This window comes from Ptiloglossa arizonensis, chromosome 2 (genome assembly GCF_051014685.1).
Source record: "Ptiloglossa arizonensis isolate GNS036 chromosome 2, iyPtiAriz1_principal, whole genome shotgun sequence".
NCBI lineage: Eukaryota > Metazoa > Arthropoda > Insecta > Hymenoptera > Colletidae > Ptiloglossa > Ptiloglossa arizonensis.
In genome coordinates, this window is record NC_135049.1 from 26,994,722 (window position 1) to 27,020,464 (window position 25,743).

General features: G+C 32.3%; 4 protein-coding genes across 19 annotated transcripts in view; 3 read left to right on the top strand and 1 right to left on the bottom strand.

The window, feature by feature from the left end:
* Nucleotides 1-16: 16 nt before the first annotated feature.
* On the bottom strand, nt 17-19,411 carry Ubr3 (Ubr3 ubiquitin ligase). Of its 2 annotated transcripts, none has more exons than XM_076304343.1 (29): nt 18,543-19,411; nt 17,709-17,922; nt 17,495-17,623; nt 17,146-17,408; nt 16,818-17,062; nt 16,624-16,741; nt 16,371-16,550; nt 16,064-16,290; nt 15,775-15,930; nt 7,606-7,787; nt 7,377-7,516; nt 7,151-7,293; nt 6,903-7,069; nt 6,518-6,761; nt 6,292-6,448; nt 6,054-6,194; nt 5,740-5,892; nt 5,321-5,502; nt 4,790-5,231; nt 4,563-4,708; nt 4,334-4,480; nt 3,944-4,252; nt 3,639-3,867; nt 3,346-3,555; nt 3,001-3,278; nt 2,541-2,888; nt 2,322-2,453; nt 2,093-2,232; nt 17-1,925 (listed from the first exon to the last, which is right to left on the bottom strand). In XM_076304343.1, exons 1-29 carry the CDS (start codon nt 18,781-18,783, stop codon nt 1,808-1,810), a joined length of 5,781 nt encoding a protein of 1,926 aa, XP_076160458.1. In that variant the 5' UTR covers nt 18,784-19,411; the 3' UTR covers nt 17-1,807. The 2 variants fall into 2 exon arrangements, with proteins under 2 accessions (XP_076160458.1, XP_076160459.1); XM_076304344.1 differs by having other exon boundaries at nt 4,808-5,231; nt 18,543-19,410.
* Orion (chemokine-like protein orion) lies at nt 8,786-15,075 on the top strand. 12 transcript variants are annotated; one of them, XM_076304355.1, is made up of 9 exons: nt 10,394-10,518; nt 12,299-12,909; nt 13,029-13,170; nt 13,359-13,499; nt 13,563-13,780; nt 13,852-14,066; nt 14,139-14,377; nt 14,447-14,576; nt 14,662-15,075. In XM_076304355.1, the coding sequence occupies exons 2-9, from the start codon at nt 12,397-12,399 to the stop codon at nt 15,005-15,007; spliced, it is 1,944 nt and encodes a 647-aa protein (XP_076160470.1). In that variant the 5' UTR covers nt 10,394-10,518; nt 12,299-12,396; the 3' UTR covers nt 15,008-15,075. The 12 variants fall into 12 exon arrangements, with proteins under 12 accessions (XP_076160472.1, XP_076160470.1, XP_076160471.1 ...); XM_076304356.1 differs by having other exon boundaries at nt 10,395-10,506; XM_076304345.1 differs by having other exon boundaries at nt 10,401-10,615; nt 12,255-12,909.
* Nucleotides 19,412-19,814: 403 nt separating the features above from the next.
* On the top strand, nt 19,815-20,970 carry LOC143155224 (small ribosomal subunit protein uS8A). The gene is made up of 4 exons (XM_076327687.1): nt 19,815-19,904; nt 20,316-20,450; nt 20,596-20,761; nt 20,835-20,970. Exons 2-4 carry the CDS (start codon nt 20,318-20,320, stop codon nt 20,926-20,928), a joined length of 393 nt encoding a protein of 130 aa, XP_076183802.1. The 5' UTR covers nt 19,815-19,904; nt 20,316-20,317; the 3' UTR covers nt 20,929-20,970.
* A 705-nt stretch (nt 20,971-21,675) lies between these two features.
* The window catches only part of Sdk (sidekick cell adhesion molecule), a 46,384-nt gene continuing 42,316 nt past the window's right edge, over nt 21,676-25,743 (top strand). For 3 of the 4 annotated variants that reach the window (XM_076304218.1, XM_076304215.1, XM_076304217.1), the window contains exon 1: nt 21,676-22,756. In XM_076304218.1, coding sequence (XP_076160333.1) covers nt 22,639-22,756 — 118 coding nt within the window. In that variant the 5' untranslated portion in view covers nt 21,676-22,638. The remainder of the gene's footprint in view (nt 22,757-25,743) is intronic. The other variant, XM_076304216.1, reaches the window with a different exon arrangement.

Consider the following 25,743-nt stretch of genomic DNA (forward strand, 5'->3'; position numbering starts at 1 on the left):
AGTTGAAAATAATGATTGTAGATCACACAGAAAATTTTTCATTTAATAAAATTACTTTTATTTATACATTGAACAAAGTTGATAACTGCTATTATTATTTACGTTTTAGCACTTTTTAACGTGATGTTCGTAAATTCTTAACGTTATAAGCGGACATTCCTAAAAATATTTAACTATATACAGATAATCTTGCATGAACTAATAATCGTACTGTGTGGCATCCTATCATTATTACATATTTACAGTGACCTACGTTTAGAAGAAGCAACTTTCTGCCTCAATAATTGTAGTATCACATAAATCAAAATCTTCAACAGAAGGCTTGTGTTATACAAATACCGTTTTAGTGTGTATCAAAAGTATTATGTGAAAGTTTCTATAGAATTTTTTAGTTACGTAAATGTTTGCATAAATTTGCTTCTTCTGAAGCAATAACAATTTATTTGCCACAGTTTAATCTCTTAGTATTTATGCACCGGTGCGAAAAAATTCAGCAAGTAGATAAATAGTTCGTTCAATAAAATGAATTTATATAGTTTAATATACACAGCCCATAATATGCATACAGAAAAATAACGCATTAAATATTGTCTGAATCGTAAGTTCATTGATCCGTGACATATTGATTACAGTCTTATGAACTGCTGCAAAAAATTCGCATGATGAAATTAGAACAAAAGCTATTTTTACAAGAGGAAATTTTACAATATTTATGCGGTGTTAACAACAACCTCACTTATTACTACACTGTTGACTCTGGTCATTTATTAATAACCAAAAGATGTTATTTCGATATGCTGAACATAATCTGCACGTTCTGATTACGACTAAAATATTGCTGTACAGAACTGTTCCTTATTAGAACAATATTTCTGCCAATTTAATGTATACATGAAAATTTTCCCTTCACCTTGTAGCTAACAATCCATGCACAATCGTAATCAATCTTATTGCTTCGCCTGAACAATTCAGATTTAATTAAAATGATATACAATAATAAATTATACGGAGATTTAGTATCGTGCTCGGTTCACTATTAAACTTATTCAGAAACAGAGCTCCTATAATAAAGACATTAGAGTCTTCGATTTTGTCATGTTTACAAATCTAGTATAACGCATTTTGCACTTTTAAATTTATAATAATGAATTAGTATAAACTAGATAATTCTATTTCTGAATAATCTGAATACAAAATATGGTTTTGAAATAAGGATTTTAATAATCAGTAAAGCAATTATAGTAATAAATTATAGGACGTAATTCTTTTTGTATTTTTTTTGTTTTTACATAAAAAAGGCACACATTAAATTGAATTCACCTCAAAACAAAAAAAAAAGATTTTACTAATTATATGAAATTGATTATTTTCCATAACATAACTTATTTACTTCCTAGCATAACCGAAATTTCGACTAACAAATTCAATCGTTTCCATCTCTAAAGTACAAATGCTACACACTAGATAAGTACTTTTTTTATAAGGACGTAATTTATATATATATTTTTTCTTAAATAAAATGTACAAGGTTTAATTCAAAACATACATTTTTTCAGATATAATCTTTCAGGTGTTGCGACTATAAACAATTTTAGTTCAGCTCTCACCTCGTTTTTTTTATAATACTTTCATTCAATATTATGTCTACTTACTTGCATTATAATTAATATAATATCCATACAGTATTCGAGCGATCTGTTAATTCTTAAAGCGCTGTTATTTTTTGGCGAGGCATTGTATGGGAATAAACCTGTTGAAAGTCTTCAACTTGTTTAAAAAATAATCAATTTATAACGCCCTAATAAAGTCACAGTGCGTCACGATGCCACACCCACATTTTTTTCGTATGATCAAACCTATGCGCTAGCCATTGTTGTTCTAATAATTGATATCTGTCTTGATTAAGGTACAAAGGTTTTCCGCGTCTGTAATAGAATATTAGTCAATTAAACAACGCTTTAGTCTTTCTAATAAATGGTATAGTAATAAAGCAAATTATGAAAATATTAAATATTTAAATTTAAAAAAAATATAATTTTTCATTAAATTTAATTTAACTTAATAACAAACTGTTGAGAGATGTATTACGTACTTCAGATCTCTATCTTCTTCTTCAAAGTCATCGAGATATAACGAGCCCCACAAACAGGCTCGTCGACCTCGAATTACAATAATATAAGTTGATGTTACTACCAGATATATACCAGTTCCACCTCCACAATCGATCGAATGCTACATACAAGAAGCAATTATATTCATATAATTAACAATTACTAAATTAAAGCAAAAAGAGTACAGAATTATGCACATATAGTACTTACTTGAACAGCTTCACACATATTCCTAAATTTGCAACAACCTTGCTTCAGACAAACAATAGTGCCACACAATAAACAGATGCTAATTTCTTGTGGAAATGAATTACATTGATTACATTGTCGTTCATGATAATACTATAAAATAAAGAGAAAAAACAATAATCATTTGAACTTTCAAATAAAAATACTTAAATGGTAACGTATGTTATACATAGTTCTTACCGTAAAAATTTTCTCGTATTCTCTTGGAAGATTAAGTAACTTCGGTACCTGCCACGATATGTGTTGCTTCATTATTAAATTTCTCGCTGCATCACTTTGATTCACAAAAGCGAGAAACTGATCACACCATAGTCGAGGAACCGAAATAGTCGCTTCGCTATCTTGCCAATTCAAAGCTACCGTTGCATTAAAGATATTCCATTCCATACCTTCCGATACTAATTCCAAGTAATAAACTAATCTCACGAATTCCGTCTGTGGTGTCCTAACTAAAGGTAGAGGTTGTTCATATAAGTGGTAGCGAAGCAATGCAGCTACTCGTAAGAATGGTAAGCACATAGATTGTATCTAAAACAATGTAATTAAAAATACAATAACAATAATAACAACCATACAATATAACAACGATACAAAAAAAGGACAAAGGTTGCAAATTATATTATCAATTGTTCACACCGACCTGTTGCTCAATGCTGTGCATTTTAACTCTTGCATACGGTGTAGACGATGAAGTGGATGGATTATACACAATATCGTCTGAGCGGTAGAGTGCACTTTCATTGAAATACTCGATGAGTCTAGAGAGTATAGTTTCTGAAGACATAGGAGTCCGATCACGACATTGGATTCTTTTCATAATTGTGTTTCTTTCTGCTTGCGTGAGACTACAACTTATTTGTAATATTACTTGATAGTACAATAAGTTGTAGATTACTTTTACCACACTAGAGAAATAAGCTGAAAATAATTTATTATTTAGTGTGCTATACAAAATAAATTTAGATATTAAAATTTATATGCATACTTTGATCCAGATGCAGTGGAAGCAACAATATAAATTGAATAAGAAGAGCAGTTGGATCTCTGAGAAGCAATGGAACTTCTCTTTCGTGGGGTGTTAGAGCGAGTGACGTCGCAGGTTCTGGAGGTATTCCAGACAATTGTTGCCAAGTGTGATGTACCGGCCATGTTGTCAATACCCTTGCATGCATGGCCAGAACATGAAGAAGAGCAACTGAAAATAAAACACTATTATTGTAACAGTTACTATTCTAAATAATCGTATAAGATTGTTAGTAATGAAATGAATAAATTTACCAATACAATCTCGTTTTGGTGTCAGAGGTATCGTAGTGGGTGAAAGCATGCATAATGATCCACCACGTTGAACAAGTTCAACTTCAAAATTAGTTCGAGCTACAGAAGTTACAAAAAGGAACAAGCTTTGGTGACTAGGAGAATAATTCTTTTGCTTATATTTTAAGTATGTGCAACTCGTCATATCCTCCATGGCTTTTCCCATTGCCACAGCTAAATTTGTCGAAAGCTAAATAGCAAAATACGATACATTAAAACATTGAAAAAACTTGAAATTTTAATTAACCAAACTTTAAGAAACTTACTGGATTTCGTTGTATCTCTTTCAAAAAACTATTTAACTCTGATAGTATTGTAGCAGAAGAGGCATGACGAGACCGTACCACTGCCGCACATTCTCCCAATTGTGGAGAAAGTGGAAGAACGGAATTAGCTAACTGTCGGCAAAGTGGACACAGATATTCGCCACTATCCACTGCAAGACTTTGTTGTCGTTCTTGGTCACGAAGAGACTGTAAATATAATTTTAAACAATCTAGATGCAAGTGGTGTCCACACGTTTGGACATGAACTCCACCTTCCCAGCCTGAATTGACAGACAATAGCCACGAAACCTAGAAGTGATCAAAGAAAAATTTACATTCCTTGTTTTATCGTTATTTGTAAATATTACAAATTAAGATTAAAGTATTTACTGTATCAAAATGGTGATTCATTTCATCCATTCTACGATTGAAGTAGGCACCCCGGGTGTCGCGTTTTGGAATAGGTGGATCTTCATCAGAAGTAGGTAAGACCAGTCTTTCCGGTTGCTGTCGCTCATGACCAATAACACTTGTTGCCTAAAAAACAGAATATATAAAAAAATATTAGACTAATACCGTAAGAAAAATTTAGTAGTAACCAAAGATATTTCTTTATTACTTGAACTAATACAACAAGACCCATAGGTGCATCTTCGCTACTGGGAGTAGTTTGATTGCAAATAACACAGTCATATTCTTTCTTGCTAGTTAATTTGGTTGCATTGTCGTCCTGGTCCCAATCCATACCGGACACCCCTGCTTCGTCTAAAAATTATAAATTTTATTTTTTCGATATATGTATATACTGTAATTTCGTTAATTTTCGAATTTCTTAATAATACTTAATTTTCACATTCATTTTACCGGTTTTCATTGCTTTCTCCATAAACTGCTTTTGCTTATTTGCAAATTCAGCCATAAGTTCCTGCTGTCTTTCTTTTACTCGTCTTCGTTTCTCCTCTCTTTCTCGATACTCCCTCTCTCGCTGTTTATCTTCACATTTCTGCATGCGCGGCCATAACTTATTTCTAGTATCAACAATAGTATCTCTGCACATGGGATCTAGATTTGCTATTTTATTAAGTAGCTGCGAGATAAAGAATGGGCCGTCACCGATTCTTGATTCTTTCGGTTGTGCAGCTGAACTACTACTAGCTTCGTTATCCAACGTTGTACTTTGTTCTGGATTATAACTATCTGGAACATCCGACAATTGCGAATGCAACCTCAATAGTAGTGAAATTATACTCTCGCCAACTTTTACTGTTTTTGGTTGCAACTGCCCACCCTAAAATAGAAAAGTTCATCAAATAATGAACTGAAATAATGATATATTAAAAAGTATACAGTATAATATAAATAACCATAAATTATTACCAAAAGGTCTCTTCTTTTGAAATGTTTGTGAGAATTCGATGTAGATGGAACAATTTCTGTTGTTGTTATTCCAGAAGTACTCAATCTCGAATATACTGATTGAGCAGAAACAATTTCATTGCCAGCCATAACAGCAGGCCGTTGAGGTGCAGGTGGTAATGCAGGTTGACCACCAACCATATCTATATATAATTAATAAATGTTTCATCGAGAAGATAATTAATCGCGCTCTTTTTCCAAAAAAGATACTGATACTTATTTTCAATATCTTTCAAAAGTAAAATTTGTAATGCCTGTGTATGTTATATTGTAGTGCCTGTGTATGTTGCTTTTTATTTCTTGAAAAATCTCTGATAATGTGCAACATCAAAAATAAAGATATAACTATGCTTATGTGGAAAAGACTAAAGGTAACATACTGTTTGATGAAGGAGGTGGTTCAAGTGCTACAGCCATGGATTCTTCAGTGGGCGGTGGCAAAGCTCTTTGTAGAGGTATTAAGTCATCTTCACTATTGCCATCTGATATAGCAACAATTCCATCTTCAGGTACAATAGTCATATGAAATCGAGCTACAATTTTGATCAACATGTGAAACATTTTTTTTATAATTAAAAATATTTTGAGTTTATTTTAATTTATGAACCAAATATAATTTCTATTGTGGCTTATTGTGTAGAATAGTATATATAAATTTGTACACTTTAAAGTACATAAATAATTAAAAACTCACCATTCGTTGCAGGTAAAGCTGGTAAAGAAGGTAAAGATGGAAGCGACAAAACTTCCAAGGAGCCTTCATCTGTTTCATCATTTAACATAAGTGAAGTTGCAACTTCTGTCATTTCACCTTGAACTTCCCACTCCAATTCACCTAAAAGAGGAAGAATATAATATAATTAAATTTTAAATCTAAAGAACGAACGGTAAGAACAAATGAAAAAAAGTAATTTATTAATAATTTTACTTACTGTCTGAGCTATCTGGCTCTGACTCTTGGACTTTAATACGAGGTATTACTGTCCTTAGATTTTCAGACAAATTATCACTCTTATACCAACTAGACAAATCCATATCTTTTATTACACGAGAAGATACATCGCCAGTATACTGACATAAAAGATGTGTCTAATCAAAAGAAGAAAAAAGAAATTTAATAAAAACGATTAAACACAAAAAATATTATTAGTTACTTACAGATTTGTCTGGTACTTCTGCAGTAATTACTGCCATCTCTAATAGATAGATAGTCAGTGCCATGACATGTTCTGATATATTGTGTCCATAGACAGCTTTGTAAAGAATGATTAAAATCATGGCATGAAAAACTTTGGTGCGTAACACAATCCGTGGATCATCATAATCAGGTGAAACAGGAGCAGGATGTCTAAATGGTGGCCATGGTGTTGCACTATTTTTTAACTTGCCTGATTGTTTGACACTAAAAGATTTATAAAAATATATAAAAAGATTTATAATAATAAATATTGAATGAAAATAAATTAAAATAAAATTAGTAAAAACACATAAGAACTTTTCATGTTTCATGAAGTTGCATATTTAGACAAAATTCATTTCTTACTATTCAGTAAAACGATCCATTGATATCTGAAAATCTATCCTATGCACTGCTCTTAATAAAACGTGCAAAGGATCAAATAACTCATCCCAAACATGTGGTTTAGGACCATACATTCCTTGTTGCATGTTTCCACTAGCTTCTAGATTTTGAGCTCTATATTGTGCTATCTGTAAACCATATTATACAAGTGAAGTTTTATGTTTATCTAAAAATATATATTTGAAACGTATAATAGAAATAAAGCATACATCTGCCAATACAGATTCAAAATCTCTATTTTCTGTGGTGCCACAACGTTCTGGCATTAACTCCATTAACTGACTGTGTGTCTTGTCTCCCATACATAATAAAGTAACCATTTCCAAGCGTGACATTTCAGAGTCAGACAAACCTAAAACAATATAAATATCATTGAAAATTATATACTAATTAATTTTATATTATTTTAACAATAAGGGAGTAACAAAGTATTACCTAGATTTGTTCGAACATTAACCAATATAGTTAGAAATGTTAAACAGCTTTCTAACATAGGAGTAACATGCTGTTCTCTCAAATATTCATTTTGATGTGTATGACATAAACAAATACTCATCCATTCCTTTATGTGGAATCTAAATGAACAAAATAATTATTATTTTATATTCTAAGCAAGAAAATAAAAGAATAAAGAAATAAATTTATTAATACATTGGATAATTACTTTTCAATGACTGTTTTTAGAAAAACATCTGGTTGTAATTTGGTTGCACACACTTGTAGAAGATAAAGATCTGCATCTGCCATAGAATTGCAAAAATTGCATTGTATGTATGTCATAGCTTGACCCTTTATTTGAAGCCCATTGCGCACCCACAATCCATTCAAAACTTCATAGAAGGCAACCTAAATAAACATACACTGCTTTAGTTGAATTTCAACTTATTTCAAAATAAAGAAATCTGTAGAATGAATTGAAAAATTGCTTACTTATATAAAAAAAATTTACTTTTATAACAAGAGTATGTCGTTTAATTTCCTATGTATCTATAGAAATCTCATAATGTATGCATGATACGTGAATACCTAACGGTATTTCCGAAAACTAAAGTTTCGTACCTGACACAATTTCGCTCTTACCGTATTTTCCCACGATCATTCCATAAATTATTTCTTTGATTCATAATTACCGTAAAATACGTACAGACGCGTTAAGAACAAGATACAAAATTTTCTATCATTTTTATTTTAAATTATTCAAAAGTCGTTAGCGAAGTGAAAGGATTACATAAGTAAATAAGAAAATGCTTAACTTCTATAGACTGTTAATCTCTTATAATGTAATCATATAAAAAGTAAAATAAATTTCTTTTTCAAAAAATGTATGCTACACATTGGCTAATGAAAATATATGAAAATCAGTAATTCTGGAACACCTAGACACCATGTTTTGTTGTACAAGCGATGCGTAAATTCATACATTGCCCCCACTAAGTCGACCAATCCTGACACTGGGAGACATTACAAAGCGAGCGCTGTGTTCAGTTCGCAACGGCTCAACCGTTAATGGACGAGGGACAAGATATCCAGTTTTAAGATAACTCAACAAGACTCTTCCACGCGTGATAGATTTTATATATATTTTCTTGAACTCTTTTCATGACTCATTTATAATTCTTCCACACCTGTGTTATTCTTAAAAGAAACCAAGAAAAGAAAAAAGAAGTGGAACAGAATTTAATTAGTGATGCATGTGCTATGATCGCGGGTTGCTTTCTACTTAAATTTGCTTCATTGTCAAGTTAAAATCAACCAGTAAAGATGATTGTAATTAATTTGAAGATTCTTTATTTCTACTTGTTAATTAATGCAGGACATATTACAAACGGATTGGACTCTTTTAGTATAATGGATGTAAAAGATATATTAAGATTTGGTCGTGAAACGATGATGGATATTCTTGAGTCGTGGGAATTAATACGTCACAAAAATCCTGGAGAGGAGAATGTCGGTTTCCCATTTGTTTATAGAATGGAGAAAGAAATAAAAAATAGCATATCAGAAATATCGAATAAAATAGATACTTATCAAGAAAAAATGGAAACCCGTGTAGATACAGTTATAGCTAAAATTTTGACAGATTTACCGCTACAAGAAAGACTGAACCAAAAATTACATATGATTGATCAATACGTTAGTCAAATCAATGATTTATATCAGAATTTTTTAAAGTTCGTCGAGACACATAGAAAATATGAAAAATACACATTAGAAGATTTTGCTAGAACATGCGTCTCTTCTAGATCAGGCGCCCTTCCTGATCTTTTAAAGAGTATCCATCGATTATTCGTTCCTTCATCAGACAATATCTTCAGCAGAAGTGTTCTCGTGTTATTGGCAAACCAGATGAAAGTAAGTAGTAACAAAATTTCGAATCTTTCTTATTTCATATTTTTAATCAAAAATTAAATTTTTTTTGAATATCATTTAAATTTTCCAATTTCGTAAAAACCATTTTACGGATAATTAAAAAAATTTGTTTAAGATTTTTGACATTTTTTCTATTTATATTATGAAACAAATAAATCTACAATTCTTTAAAGTTGCGGAGAATAAATTTAACTTTTCGATCATTAATATTCTTGAAACAAGAATGTCTGTTACAGATATGTTGTAACAAGAACCCTATTGTAATTTAAACACAGGGTAGTATTAAGTTAAGTGGGGAAGAATATTGTAGTGATCAAGTGACATCCGACAATCAGTACCTACGTATTCAATTTGCAAGCTCGATAGGAACATGCATACAGCATTGAAGTACAAACATATTAATTATGATAAGATTATCAAAACTATTCATGATACTGAATTTCGAATTAATTGTAATAATGAAACGTCATATTGTATTTAACAAATATTGTATAGAAAAATTCACCGACTAATTATACGTAACATAATCCGGTCGGAATTAATTGTATTTGAATATGGATTCTTTTTTACTAATACACAGAGAAATAAACAGTTTGAATAAATATAACAATACTGAAATGTTCATGATACATGTTCATGACTAGTGCTCATTTATGCATCTTATTTTGATTATCTCGTTCGACACTGCACTTTACATGATGCGCTTATCAAGGGAAACAATACAAGTGACAAAATAAAACACATTTTGTGTAAGATTCTATCTTTCAAATCATTATGGAGGTTACGCTTTTCCTGTTTTTTCATGAAAAATAATGATCAAGGCAGATGTATTGCAGTTACATGACATCCAGTACGTCTCGTTGATGGAAAACATAACGAAATAATTTTCTTTTAAATTTATTTATGATTCATTTCTCATTTTCTGAATAAACTGACTTCTCTATCGAAATAAAAAGTGTGTGTATAATGCTCTTCTTGACAATGAAAAGAGACATGCGCAGAAATACGTACACCATTATAGGCTGAACGATTCGAAGGTAAGAGGGGAGTAACGCCAAGTGAAATGACGAGAGAATGATACAAAATTCTCAGTGAAGTCTGAACAACCGGGAAAAGTGTTTGCTTCGCTGCAGTCGTTTGTTGTATCGAAAACACGCTTAGTGATCGCATTCTGAAAGATGATCGTCGAACCAATGTTTGTGCAACGGTGATAACAATTCAAACAGTCTAAAATTTCAGTTTGCCTACCAAAGAACTCTTGAACTGTAATCAGTGTAAAAGAATTTACTATGGCAATCTCTCAGGTTTCAATTTTCGTTTATTATCTTCGAAACGGTTTAATTGATCGCATTGACCTTTTACGACCTACATATATATATATACTTATATACTACGTATATATATACTTCGAAACACTACTTTCCATTCGTTTACAATGAACGTCTTTGAGAACCATATGTGCTCGATAAAAAAAATAATTTGTTTACGTACTTGAAAAGTCGTGGCATCGTACAAATATCATTGAATCTTACAAAAAACATTCAGAGATTCTGCTTCGAGATATCGTACTGGAATAACAGTACCACCTCGAAGTTTCTCACATCGTTATATTTGTTTGTATTATTTAGATGCTTACACACATGTATCTTTTCTATACAAGTGACTCGATCTTTGAAATTTTGACCTTTCGAAAACAATTCAATGTTTAAAATTTATATTTGTTATTCGTTTTCTATAAAATATATTTGAAATTAAAGATCGAACGTAATTTTCAAACAGTTGAAAATTTATGTTTTATGCGGTATGCAACCTTGACTGAAACGATATCTTTTGTGTAACATCATCTCTGTTAGAACAAAGAATACTCTTTATCACAATTTAAATGTAATGTGTATCTCTTAAATAAACGCGTAGAAATTTAGTGTTTAAAAGGAAAATATTAAATTATAAAATTAATTAACTGTTTAATAAGTATTGTTTCTTCAACTGAAATGAGATCAAGTATCAAATGTGTAATAAGATTGCACTGTATATAAAGAAACCTTAGGTGGTTCTGCTTCTAATACGATCAAACTAATTTTTTTCAATTATTCTCAGTCCTTATAATAAACACGTTACATCTTACAATACGCATATATGGCTGCGTAAAGTTATTATGAACTTAACTGTTTCATTATATTGGCTAAAACAAACAAAATATTAGCCATGCTATCTTCGATAAAGAAAAGTTACTTTCTAAAAATTTCTGCAAGAAAGAGTAAAATTAGTAATATTATATACTATATTCTATATATAATACATTTTAAAAAAATTCGTAAAATATTGGTTCTGATTCAGATTTTAAATGACCGGAAGTGCTAATAAATCCACGCAAATGTGACTCACTCTAATTTAATTAAATATAATCTATTGAAAAAGTATTAATCAAGAATCGGTCCATGGTATAAGAGATAACTGTACGAATTGCATGATACTTTCGTAATCTTTCCAGGAACTAAATCATACGATATCGTTTTAATTCAACTACTGACATATCTATGTATATTTTAACGTAATCATTCGACCCTTACGTTGAATACGCTACACCTAAGTGTGTAAGTCACTTATACATATACTGAATATATAAGCATATCACGTATTTGTATTTAACATTGCTATACAGCTTAAATGTATTGTTCTCAGAAGTTTCAAGGACATTTTAACGTTTGCGAAGCCAACTGTTTTAATATTGATCTTTTTTTCAGTACTTTAAAGCTTTTAACTTTTGTCTTTACATGTAGTCGTAAATTAAGTCAATTAAATTTAAGAGAAGAAGTGTTCATAAATTATTATTAGACAAAGTATTCTACAACCCTTTACCCATCGACATATTCCTTCATTCGTTTTAAATTTGATTCATTACACACAGTCGCAAATTGAAACCTAAGAGAATAAAAATTTCAGGCATGTTATCATAGAAGTCTTATAACCTGCATATCCGCATGTAGGTATTGCAGAGTATAATAGATCGAAATTAGAGACTATATATCTCAGTGTAATTAAAGACAACTGAAAAACCGAGGACATATCGAGAGACAAATAAAGAATGAAGAAACCAAAAGTCATTGTATGCTTGCTTTTTCTCTCAGTTATTTGGAGAGTAAAAAGTGATTTCAATAATGATGCCACTGCAATTGATGAAATGAGACATAAATTCCTACAACTTGAAAAAATATTGGAAACGGATTTGTTAGATACAAAGTTAAACGTTGTAACATTCGCAAACAATAAATATTTGCATCTCATAAAGAGTTTCAAGACCTTCGGGAACGAACTAGAACAAAAGTTTTCAACCAATGGTTATGAATATTTAAATTCGTTAAGTTCAATTTGGCTATGGGCCCGAACGGAAGTCGAACTAAAAAGCATCGACTGGCTTTATAAGGTTTTCAGACAAATGCAATCCGAAATAATCGATGAAAATGCGTATCTTGATCTCCAAAAATTAGCAGGTTTCTCGGAAACTATTTTACACGATCCAAATGCATCTATAACAAACGCACTGACTCGTATAGCTGAATTCATAATACACGACAAATTGTTCATTTCAGTCAATAAGGTATAACAGTACAAGGATAAAATTATGACATGTATTTAATACAATTTATGTCGTTTGTTAATTAACTAACATTGCCTGTATATATAAGATATAACTGAATTTATATTTTGCATGTGTAGGATGCATCTTTACAAATTTGCAATGAACATCAATCATTACAAGAATTACTTTACAACCTATATACTACAGTTACTCTCACTGAAATCAAGGGCTACAGTATGATACAATTCTCTTACATGTTACTACGGCTGTACAATCCAGGTATAGTGTAACAATTAGATGTAATCTGTATAATTTACCATCATTTATATTATATCAAGTTTTAACTCACTTTGATAAAGGTTTATAAATTTGATTAATTGAATTTGATTTCCCTATTATAAATAATCCTAAAAATATACTTTTCCAATTTTAGCATAGAGTAAATGTTTTAACAAAATTTAATGTAGGTTCTAACTTCAGTGAAGAAATGGAATTAATAAAACAACAATATGCAATGAGAACATCTGAAACTGTAAGAGCTGTGAAAACTGCCATGGCTTTTGCTCCTAAAGATCTTTGGAGGTGTGATGCAGGAGTACCTAAATTAGGTATATTTATGTGTGTATGCATTTTCATGAAGCAAATAAAATTAAATGAAATAATTTTTGCAGATGAAACATATACCCAATTGACCCAATTATTTCAAGGGTATATTGTAAATGAAGTAGACCTGAATGACCAGTCAACTTGCCGTGAGAACTGCGCATATTATGGATACACGAAAGTGCATGGATGTTATAAAAATCAATTTTGTGCTCAACAGCGACAGTGTAACGGTAGAATACTAAATTGTGAATACATTGAATCCGACATGTGGATTTGTCCCTCGGTAAATTAAACTTTGTTTTATACCGAACTTGTAAAGAGAATGCTTTCTGTGATACAGTCATAAATTTTTAGGCAAAAAACAGTAGTCGAAGATACGATTATATACAATTTGAAAACAATCGCAAATTCGGACAATCGACCAACTGCAAAACAACTAAAGTTGATAGCTGGTGGCGTTGGCTGTTTTGGCATTGTAGTTATTGTTTCTGCTATTGCGATGATCAGAGTTCGAAATCTGATCGGTATTTCAGTTTGCGGAGTGTCATGTCTGACGTAACAAACAATAAGTACATATTTTATTACGGACAATTTAGTATAAATGTTTGATCCGATAAATAATAATACTTCATTCATTGTAGGGTCGTGACAGGTATTGCATTGAAGAAAATAAAACAAATAATACACATACAAATACAAGAGGGTGAACTGATGCCACGAGGAAACATCAATAAAACTACTATCAGCTGGAAATCGATTGACGCCTTTTCCATATTAGATAGAAATGTAAAAAGTGACATTGATTATCATACTTTAACATGGGAGGAAAGAGGTTTAGATTTAGATGACTTAGTGCCAGCTCAAGATCACCTTCTAACAGGTATATTACATAAAAATTGCAATTTTTATTTCAATTGTGAAAACTATATTTACGATTTCCGCTTTGTAGGTGTTAGATTTCGAACAATCGGAGCCCGCTTAAATTTAGAAATAATGGTAACACCATTTAATTTTACATCGGGAAAATTAATACAACCATTAGAAAAGAGTTTCTGGTTGAGTAATGACGTTACTACAAGGTAAAACTTATTTTAGTATTGTTTTAAAGATTTATTTGTGCCTGTAGTAACTATATTTCATTGTATGCATTATTTTGATTCACAGAACTGAATTGGAATTAAAAAATCCTGATATACCCACTCGTATTACTGTGCCATCATTACCAGACTCAAAAATAAATCAGTATTTAAATTTTGCGCCAAGTGATCGTGTAAATGATGCTGCACAAAACACAATACCATTTTTGGATATTCAACCAGTGGAATCAAATCCACCAGTTCCAATGGCGGGTGCCGGAATCTTTCATAAAGGCAGAAAGGGATCAGGAGGATATATAGCATTGAAATTGATCACATATGATTTTACTCCACATTTGCAAGTTGATTTGCCACCTGCGCCACCAGTTATTATTGATAGTCCTATGACACTAAATGCAGTGAAAGTAAACTGAATTCATTCATTTAAGTGTATTAGTAGTGACTTGCAGTTTATAAACATTTTTTTTATATATTATTTCTACTTTCATATGTGTTTCATTGATTTATGTTCCATTTAGTAATGTTATTTGTATTTCAATTCTATACGCATTTGCAAAATTTGCAAAACTGATAACAGACAGTGTCAAAAACAATCTTTTTTTAAATAATTCTTTATCAAATAATTTTTCTTTCTATCATCTGCGTGCCATCTTAGCATGTATATAATATTTGAAACAACATTTAATTCAATATTTAATTGAAATATTGTTTTATTACCCTAATATGTTTCTTTCAATTCAAATTTATTTTTAAAAATCACGAATAAAATCTATAAAACTATAAATATCCAGTTACTTTGTATAACTCTTAAGTATTTGTGTAATAACAAAATTATGCACTTCAATTATATATTATTAATCTATATTAATCGATTATTCTGTAAAATAATCTAAAATATTTGAAGTGTTCCTTAAATAATCACCTCAAAATCCTGTGATGTAAAACGTTAGATGACTAAATATAAATGCGAAAAAAGAAAATACACATAAACGTAATAGAAATGTATAACTTGCATTTTTTTCAATCTATTTTTTTTGTTTGTTTTTTGTTTTAATAACAATACTATAAGAAAATGGTACCTTTTAAATGCGATTTTAGATAAATTTAATAAATGATTATATACTGTATGACCCCCGCCAAAGGAATCTAAGGATATTAAAAGAAAGAAAAATATACTCACCTGAACCCGTAAAGGATGCATCATTAAAAGATGTAACATATCAGTAGGAGGTAATAAATCATTAAGTGTAGCTCCTTGTTGACGAACTGCTTGACACATAAATACAGCAAAATATCGATGAAGTGGAAGATGAAAAGATACTTGCGAGCTATTACTCTGCAACAAGTATGAAAAAAAATATTAAATAACTAGTACAATTTAACTAATTAAAAATGTATCCTAATAAAGCCAAATAAGAAAAAAGATAATCGATATTTTTGCGACATTGAACGAGTATTTAAATACTTACATCATTTGGATGCGTATAATTCACAGCATCTAACCAATCTTGTAAAGCAGTAAGACAAAACGTAAGCACTCTCCGACTAAGGGTTGCACTTTCAGGACCACGCAAATGGGAAACTAAAGCCCACATTGGATACGCGCCAGCTTCCAATTCGGCGCTGAATGCCGCGTAATACGTATTAGGTTCAAAATCGACGTGTTCATTTAATTCTCGTTGATTCACATTCATCCCTGTAACAAACATAGTAAACGGCTTTAGAGATTTTTCTTACACGTCTACTAGTAGATATTTTATGAAAAGCAAATAATACCTTGAAACATGGACAGGAAATCAAACCACATTTCCAAAAGTGTATTGTCACTCATAAATCGAACAGCTACAGGTTTATGTGAAAGAACATTATTTAAATCTGACACAAGAGGCCAATAACAATGTTCTTTCATCACTTGTCGTCCACAATCTACTACATAGTGAAAATTTTTGTCTGGATCTAAAGAGAAAAGATGTTGTATATAATTTCAAAGCAAACATTTCAATGTTATGACATCACAAGGCATACATACCATGTAAAGTATTTTGGATTAAAATCTTACTCATCATGTATTTCAAACTAATTACCATTACATGTAATAACTTGTATTCATTCATCATTCTCAATGCTAGACTTTCATTACTAAAAAGCTAAAATGTAAAATACAAAGATGTAAAACACGATTTTTTCTCTGTAAGAGAAATATTCTTCTTTCATAACACCCACCTGTACACTAACATGAACTACTCTGCTGCTCAAAGTATCAGGATCTGTTGCACGTTCAAGCATCATTGACATTCTACTATAATGTAGTATAAATGCACAAGTAAGTGCTTCTTTATAATCTTGATCTGGTAACATATTCAATAGTACACAAACTAATTTTTGTGGAAATTCATAAGCAACTGTCCAGAACATTAATTCTTCTACGAAAGTAGTATGTTCTAAATGTTCTTTGAATGATGCACATTCTAAAATCACAAGTAATTTATTCTTTTATAACTATGCACATAGAAATTGATAATATACACTAACAAAACATGCACAAGTCTACCTTTATATTCATCAGGTGGCTCTGGATTTGGTAAGGACTTCAATGCATCTTGATATATTTTATTACTTTCTTTTAAATAAATATCGTATTCTGGTCGTCCAGTCGAAACAGTAGGATCCACGAGACTTTTATATTTTTGTGGATTTGTAAGTGCTGATGTCATAACGTGTCTCATTAATGCACCCATCTTATTGAAGTCAAGGAGCATGGTTAAATATCTCTCTGCACTTTGAATAGTATAATAATGTAGTCCACCAAATTTACTAAAATAAATAGAAAAGGAAATCATTATAAATAAAATATGTATCATTTATAATTTTAATAATAGAAATAGAAATACTTAACATACAAATTGTCACGTAAATGTTGAATAAGACGAAGGATTATCCTAGGCATCATTGCTTCTGCCACACACAATAAATCTGAAGGAGCAGCAGACTTACAAACAGCAGCTTTTGAACCATGTCTGTCACAAAACCTATGGAAACAACAAGAAATGAATATCTTTATTGACAAAAATAATTTCAAATAGTTTTTCTCTAATAATTTATTAAAATTCTTACCCTGTTTCTTTCATAACCGATATATCACCACAATCACATGCACCTCCAGCTTGACTGAGAAACATATTAAAGTCATGGCGATAGTGATTACCATTCTTGAAACATTCCGTACAAAGAGACATACATGGTGATATACCACAAGTACGACAACGGTATGCTACAAAATTAGGAGTCCAAACCAGTCCACATGTTGTAGTAGTATCATACAAACTGACTGAAATATCCATAAGTAAAAATTTGTTTAATACTATATGATTTGCCAAACTGACTAGTATATCTATATTTTCATATCTATACTGGTATGTATGGATGTATGTTTATCAAATAATTTTACTCGTGCCAAATACGCAAATTGCATTATACTTATATCACAGATTTGAAAATAATATTGAAAAGAAACTTTTTTCGTTAAGAATTTTAAATAATGATTGAGCAATATCCGACACAAAGCTCATCAGTGTTTCTGATTTTTTATTATAATTGAAAAGCTAACTTGCACATTTTCTTTTTTAAACATTTTAAACATTTTAAACATTTCAATACCATATTTATAAGAACATTTATTTTTATATGTTTTTATTCGGTAACATAACAAATGCTTTAAATAATACTTATAGATAATATTTTAAACAATTGTATACAATACAGCTAATTCTTGGAATAAAAATGATGGAAAACATATGTAACAATAATAAATATGTTGCGTAAGATTTGTAAGTGTAAATGTTTCTTAGGATGTTAATTATAAGTTTATTGAATTTATATATCAATTGAATACATACAATTGAAGAATCTTTTGGTTTTTGTAATTAAAAGAAAAAATGTATACAATACCTATATCAGCAAATTCTTCAGGCTTACGACCACCAGCCATTAACCATTGACACCAGTCGACGGTTTCCCATTCAGTGATGGGGTCACTAGGATTTAAGATTATATTTAATATTTCATTAAGATGCTGGGGACAGCCAGTGTTAAGGGCTGAATTACTACATTCTGCATGGACATAAGCAGCTGCACTACGTTTGCCCTTATTCATTATCAGTTCAGCTGGAGTTATGGATATCGAGGCCATCGTGAAAAATTGACCTCGCGCAGCAAGGATACCAGTAATTTCGATACGTGTTGCGGTATCCTTCGAGGATGATAAGTATATAGGAAACAAATGAGCGAGTCAAGTCGAGAATCAGATGATACCGACGTTAAAATTTTAGGAAGCCGACAGGACAGCCAATAGTTGCCTGACGACTTGCACCTTTTTGCGCGTTTCTCGTGTGAAAACTTTCGGGAAACCTTTCAAGTAGAGGCGGCCCGCGGACCAGAGGATTCTCAATAATTTCCATATCAGTGAGCATCTCCCGTCAACTCTGTCTTCCTCATCAATTTTGACAGCATGACGAAAGCACCAAGGGACCGTTAACTTATACCACTCTCCTGAATCACGGATTATTATCGACCTTCAGATTTCGTGTTTCGACAAGTACTTGCACAATAATCGTCGTTGATACGACACACATCCGCATTTACAGAACGGCAAAACCACTCGATCACCAATCGTTCGACCAATTGACCACAGCTTATATTTCTCTACGGTACGTCTTCTTCTCTCTGATCAAGAATTTGTCTATCTTATCGACAGGACAATGACAGAATACCAGATCAAGATTTCAATGAGCGCATTTCGTTGGAGTGTCTTGACTAAGTTGATTATATTAGCGCAGTTTGTTCTTTTTCAACGTAACAACCATAAACAATATACATGAAAAAACAAATCAAAGTTGATAGAATATAAATATTATTAAAAATGTGACTTGAAATGTATTATTTTTTCTTTTTATTTATAATCCAATCATATATGACTCTTTGGACAAGTTGGTTTATTATTCAATAGAATAATTTCTTTACTTAATAGACTACTTTATAATAGAAAATTAAGATACTTAATTACACGTGTATAGTATAGATAAGGAATTTTTTGTTTGTATAGAATTATTGATATTAATTATTATACATAATATTAAATAACGAGTAGCAATAATATTTTACACTATGCACTAGTTAAGTTTCGGAATTTTATCCAATGGAATTGCAGGCAATTTAGACGGTTAGTATGGTAACACTGACTACCAACTTCTCTTTTTCGTTCGACTAATCGAGCGTGTACGTTGCTGTGATAAACAAAATTATAAATCGCAGGTAATCTCTTTGTTTAAAGCTCATCTGATGCAAATTAAATATCAACCAACAATTATTTTTAAAAATTGATTATATGTTGGTAATATTTTATTAAATGTAGTGTTTATAAAAATATAAAACCCAAAGTGATCATTGGGGTAGACCTAAACAAGTTGTTTCTCGTTGTCATTATATTCTTTACTAAATTTAAATGATACTGTTTAATATTGATCAATATTGCATTCACATCACGCATGCTGTATCGTCTAGTTTACAAAAAAGCAAAATCTTATTGCTCAAATTTATTTCATGTTCATTATAGGTTATGTTTTAATGTCACTTTAAGATAGATACAATCAATATATCATTTCATACAAAACAATTCATAATACATTTGTAACTATAGTATTACCTTAGACTATTTTGTTTCAGCCATGGTGCGTATGAACGTCCTTAGTGATGCTCTCAAATCCATTAACAATGCTGAAAAGCGTGGAAAGAGACAGGTGCTCTTAAGACCCTGCTCAAAAGTAATTATTAAATTTTTAACTGTTATGATGAGGAAAGGTAAGAAAATACATAAATATTCTCTAGTTTTTTTGTTCTTTATATGAAAATGTACTTCATTCTTAGTTCTGTTTTGTGTACTTATTTTTACAACTTGTTCGTTTCAAATACTATGATTTTATTGCATTATTTTTATAATGCTTAGGATACATTGGAGAATTTGAAATTGTGGATGATCACCGCAGTGGTAAAGTTGTAGTAAATCTCAGTGGAAGGTTAAATAAATGTGGTGTTATATCACCTAGATTTGATGTTCCAATTAACGATATTGAAAAATGGACCAATAATCTTTTGCCATCTCGTCAGTTTGGGTATGCATTTAGAAATATATATGCTATATTAAAAATAATTGATTACTTACATAACATACTCCATGTGTTGTAGATATGTTGTCTTAACTACAAGCGGAGGAATTATGGATCATGAAGAAGCTAGGAGGAAACATCTTGGAGGAAAAATACTTGGATTTTTCTTTTAATTTTTATTTAATTCAATAAAAATCTCTTAAGATACAAAAATTCATCGTCTTACATTTATTATTAAAAAATTACTTACCTGATATACCGTTTCCTTAGAATATATATATATGGATTATGGAATATTCCTACAGAATGATTTTTTGAAATCAAAGTCGTTTTACAATATTTTTATAATTAGCTTGCCTGATACTAATTCATTGCATGAATTGAGACTGGAATTAAAATTTAAGAAATAAATATTCTTTTAAATAATTTGCGTTACAAAATATTAATAAAAATAACAGTACAGAAAACAAAAAATTATATTAAGAAATAAATTTCAATTGTACAGAACAAGTTAAGCTATACAGAATAGAACAATATATATCTTGCTCTGTGTAAAAGATTAAAAATATTAAGAACGTTTCATAAAGGTGGTATTGAAATGATATAATTCACATGATCACTTTTTGATAACAATATATCAACATTTTGATAAAACATTAATTACTTTTTAGTACAAATCGTTTTTATTCAAAACAGAATTTTTACTGTTCTTAAGTCTGTAGTAAATACCAACTACTGTATATAAAATTCCAGAACGCTGCTGATTGGATGTCGTATCTTTTAGCTGATTGGTTGAACGTCCGTGGGGATATCGGCATGCGCATGGTTGCAATTTCAACTTTATACCTCCTGTGAACGCAGCCGATGACGGTCAGTCAACAAAACTTTGTAATTCGAACGAAACTCACGGACAGTTCGGATCACGCGTCGCGTCGTGAAAGTTTCTACTTTCCGTCAGAATTTCATAAAAAAAGTTTTCTGAGTGTGTTTTTTATTTTAATAAGAAAACGTGTAAACGAATTTCCAAGAAATTTAACGGTGTTGCCAGGTGTTACCAGGTGAATGTGACCGTTTTGTGCTGCGTTACCTGCAACTTTTCTGAAGGGACAACGGTGCAGAAGAAAGTATTAAGACTTGGAAATTCACCATTTTTATACACAGTATATTCATAAGAAAGTAAATGATTAATAGGTGTAAATTCAAGTGTAGCAACAGTTGAATTTTAATATTTGAATATACGCAATTTACTTCGTCGACAATCGTTGCATTGTATGTATGTACATCCCATAAAGATCTGTAACTTTGTACTTATTATTGCGACAATTTTCGTATGATTTCGTTTATTAACCGATGTGATTGATTTAATTTGACGATAATTACAAATATTTGTTTATACCTTAAAGAAATCTCGACGCGTTTCACGTGCATACGTGCATAATTACGAGAAAAAAAATGCGGAACGAGACGATGAACCGTAAGAAAGCCTTGAACGACACATTAAATGTAATTTGATAAAAAAAGTGTTAGACTTGATGCATCGTTCTGAAAATAAAAAAGGAAGAGCCGACGATAACACGAAAGTCGAATGGAAAACGGTACGGATGCTACATGATCGTCAGTTTCTCGAAAGGAGGAGGGACTGTGAATGCAAGTAAGAGGAATGTTGTCTCACAGGTGTACGTCGTAATGCTCTTCCGTTACGCCTCTCGAAAGAAAACGTAATCGAGGCTGAACTCACCACGTGAACTCAAAAATGCGGAGAGCGTCTAGGAATTGTTGGTATTCGTTCGCGTGACTGGATTGCGCGATTGTATGACGTTCTATAGTGAAGTGTGAAGGAAGTGCAAGTGGCAGAGCGGTTCAGCCAGAATTTACAAAGTAACATGGAGTTGCCGTGGAGAAATGCGGTGGTGGACCTGTCGACCTTCCTAAGCACGAGGACGCGGATTTTGTTTGCCGCTGTTTATTTCATCTGGATCGCTGGGAGCGCCTGCGCCACTGGTGAGTTTTCGCGCCCATTTTCATCTTATACTTCGTATTGTTCCATTTTTTTCTCACGCTGATCGCGTTTTCACACAATCGTTCTTTATGATAAGTATCGTTAATACCTCAAATGGTCAATATAGAGATTTTTCGAGGGACAGATTTCAGGTCAGAAAACTTTTTCAGACAGAAAAATCATTATTCTTTATTCTTTATCTACGAAAATAATTTTCGTTAATTCAATTTTGCACGTGATTTCCTCAACTATATATCGAATATTATTTGTTTACTTCTTTACGAAGGTAATTAGAATACGTTTGATTTTTTCTTATAGGTATTGTATGCTAACATATTGCACTGTACGTGTATAGTCGATTATTGAAATTCATTACAGCGAAGAATATTTGCACGACAAACAAACCGTATGTTCGGCTTACCGGTAATTGTTGCCGTTATTACATTCAAACAGTATTCGCTTTGTCACGAAACTGGCACGAGAACAGGATACACGTTCAGCGTTACAATATCCATGACAAAGATGAACGTTCGATGTGAATGTGCAGCGACAGGGTTGAATGTTTCCTAAAAGGGGTCAAGCCTAATATGCAGCGATTTAAACATTGGGAACATTGCTGAGTAGAACAAACAACGATTTCTCGGCATCTAGCCAAATCGTTTTCGCATACGTACAACCGGCGACTAAACGAACGTTTGTCCAAAAGAACAACTTCCCTCTCGATCTCTGACTCGGCTTAATTACTCGACTAATTGAAGATCGCGCCACTTTTTATCGATCTCGGAAAAAGGACGAAAGTAAGATTTTTTTTAAATTTCCTTATTTGCACGAAATTTGGTACTCGACGGTATTGCCTGAACGCTGCTTGTTTCACAACGCCTCTAACAATTTCAAAACGTTATAAGCGTTGCTTACAATAAAATACATTCACATCAAAAAAGAAAGAAAGAAAGAAAATGTTTAATTGTAGTGCATTTAATCGGTAACCGAAAGATTACGTACCTAGGTATCCCACTATCGCGTACAGTTTCGCTTAATTATAGAGATAATTGCACGATTACGTGATTCATTGCGCATCGATGGGCCAGCGTACATAGTAGTTTTCGCGGTGTACAGTGTACTTCGTTATGAATGGTATCGAGGGTAGATTGTACTTGTAACGTTAAATGGCTTCCTGTTAATGGCCTATAAGTTGTTTTATGCGGTAGAACGGCGGCCAAATACCGCCGTGAAATTTACGCTTGGTTTCTTTTTTTTTTTTTTCTTTCTCTCGTAATTGAAAGAGACGACCGTGTTCTTCAGAGATGTAAATTACGTGGACCAGAGGAACAGCGGAGCTTACAATTGTAACGAGTAATTCGATTCGATGCATCGTCGATGGAGATTGGAGCATCGTATGTTTATCGTCGCAGAGTTTAACGGAGAAGCTGCGGCTATAAAATATCGAAAACGCTCTTCTTCGTTGCACGAATTACACAGCGAGATACACACGGCCAGGATTGAAAATTGATCTACGGCGATCCGTTTGAAATACATATCTCGATCGATGAACTCTCGAGCGACAGCACCTGCAGCGATTCACACGGGGTGGATTGTCGCTTTGCTTTGAACACACACGTGTAAATAAAAATCTACGAAAAATCTTCCCCCTTGATAGTCGAGAGCGTGGCGAGTAGGAGCCGCCCTAATTGTGATTTATTACGACGTTAATCCGCCCAATTGTGTGAACGAAGTTAAACCGTTGACCTCTTCGTCGACGATTGCAAAGGATACCACCGAGCACGTGCCGCGCGGTATCGCCTCGTGCGTGTATCGCGATAAATAATACCGTCGCCGCCATCTTCGAAAAATCTGTTTCGTTTCTCGGCTATCGCCAACGTCCTTCGACCGGTACTTTCGTTTCTGGCTCAGCTCAAATAGAGTAACGATTCCAATTCTATTCCCTTTTCATCGTGTAACGCTCTTCCCACACGGAAAATGTAATTTACGTAGCGTTGTAACAAACGTATCGGCGAACACCGATTAATATTCGATCAAATGTACACGAATCGATAAAATTACACTTAATACCGAACCGAAGTATTGGGTCGCTCGGAAAGTCGTTTCGTTTTCCAAAATGGAGAATATATAATTTAATCAAATGTTTGTGCACTCTGAAAAAAATTGTGTTTCATTGTCACCAACAAAAAAAACTCAACAACTGTCGGAAACTCAACAAAAAAAAAAAAAAAAAAAAAAAAAAAAAAAAAATGGTGAATTGGTTCCGAACAATCGAAATGGTTGTTCGGAGAAAGTCATTTCGTTTTTTTTTCTTTTTTGGTGAAAATGAAACACGATTTTTTCAGAGTGTACAAACGTTTTATCGAATTGTATATTGTCCATTTTGGGAAACGAAACGACTTTCCGAGCGACCCGATAGAATATAAAGAAAAGTCTCGAATCACGATCGAATCGGGGATAAATGATCGCGACGACACGATCGGTCGATGATTCACGAGTGTGCCGTCGATAATTAAATAATATATTTTTTCCCATGCGTTCGCGTGACTTCGTTAGTTAATGTAAGCCATTATTTGCCGGGGACGAGTAGCGAAAAGGCGTACACTCGAATGACTTATGCATTCGCTTCGTGTGCGTTCCTTACGTAGAAACGCTTTCGTTGCCGGTGTACACCACCGATAATTAGTATTGAGGCGCGCGTGCATCCGTGTGCCGTCTTAATTGCATGCGTATCAATGCTTCGTGACCCTCTCGTTCGGCGCGCGCACGCATTGTTAAAAGCGCGGTGTGCACGAGCGCATGCCAAACGAGGAGAACGATCGCAGCGAGATGAGTCTCGTTTAAACGGGCCAATTTCGTTTCTTTCCGTCGACAGGCCCGTCCGTCTCGCCGTGATTTTGTAACTTCGGGAACAGGGCATCGTTTGATTAAATTTCCTCGAAACAATGTGGGCCATTGATAAACCACCCCCGTAGATAAGAAAAGATAG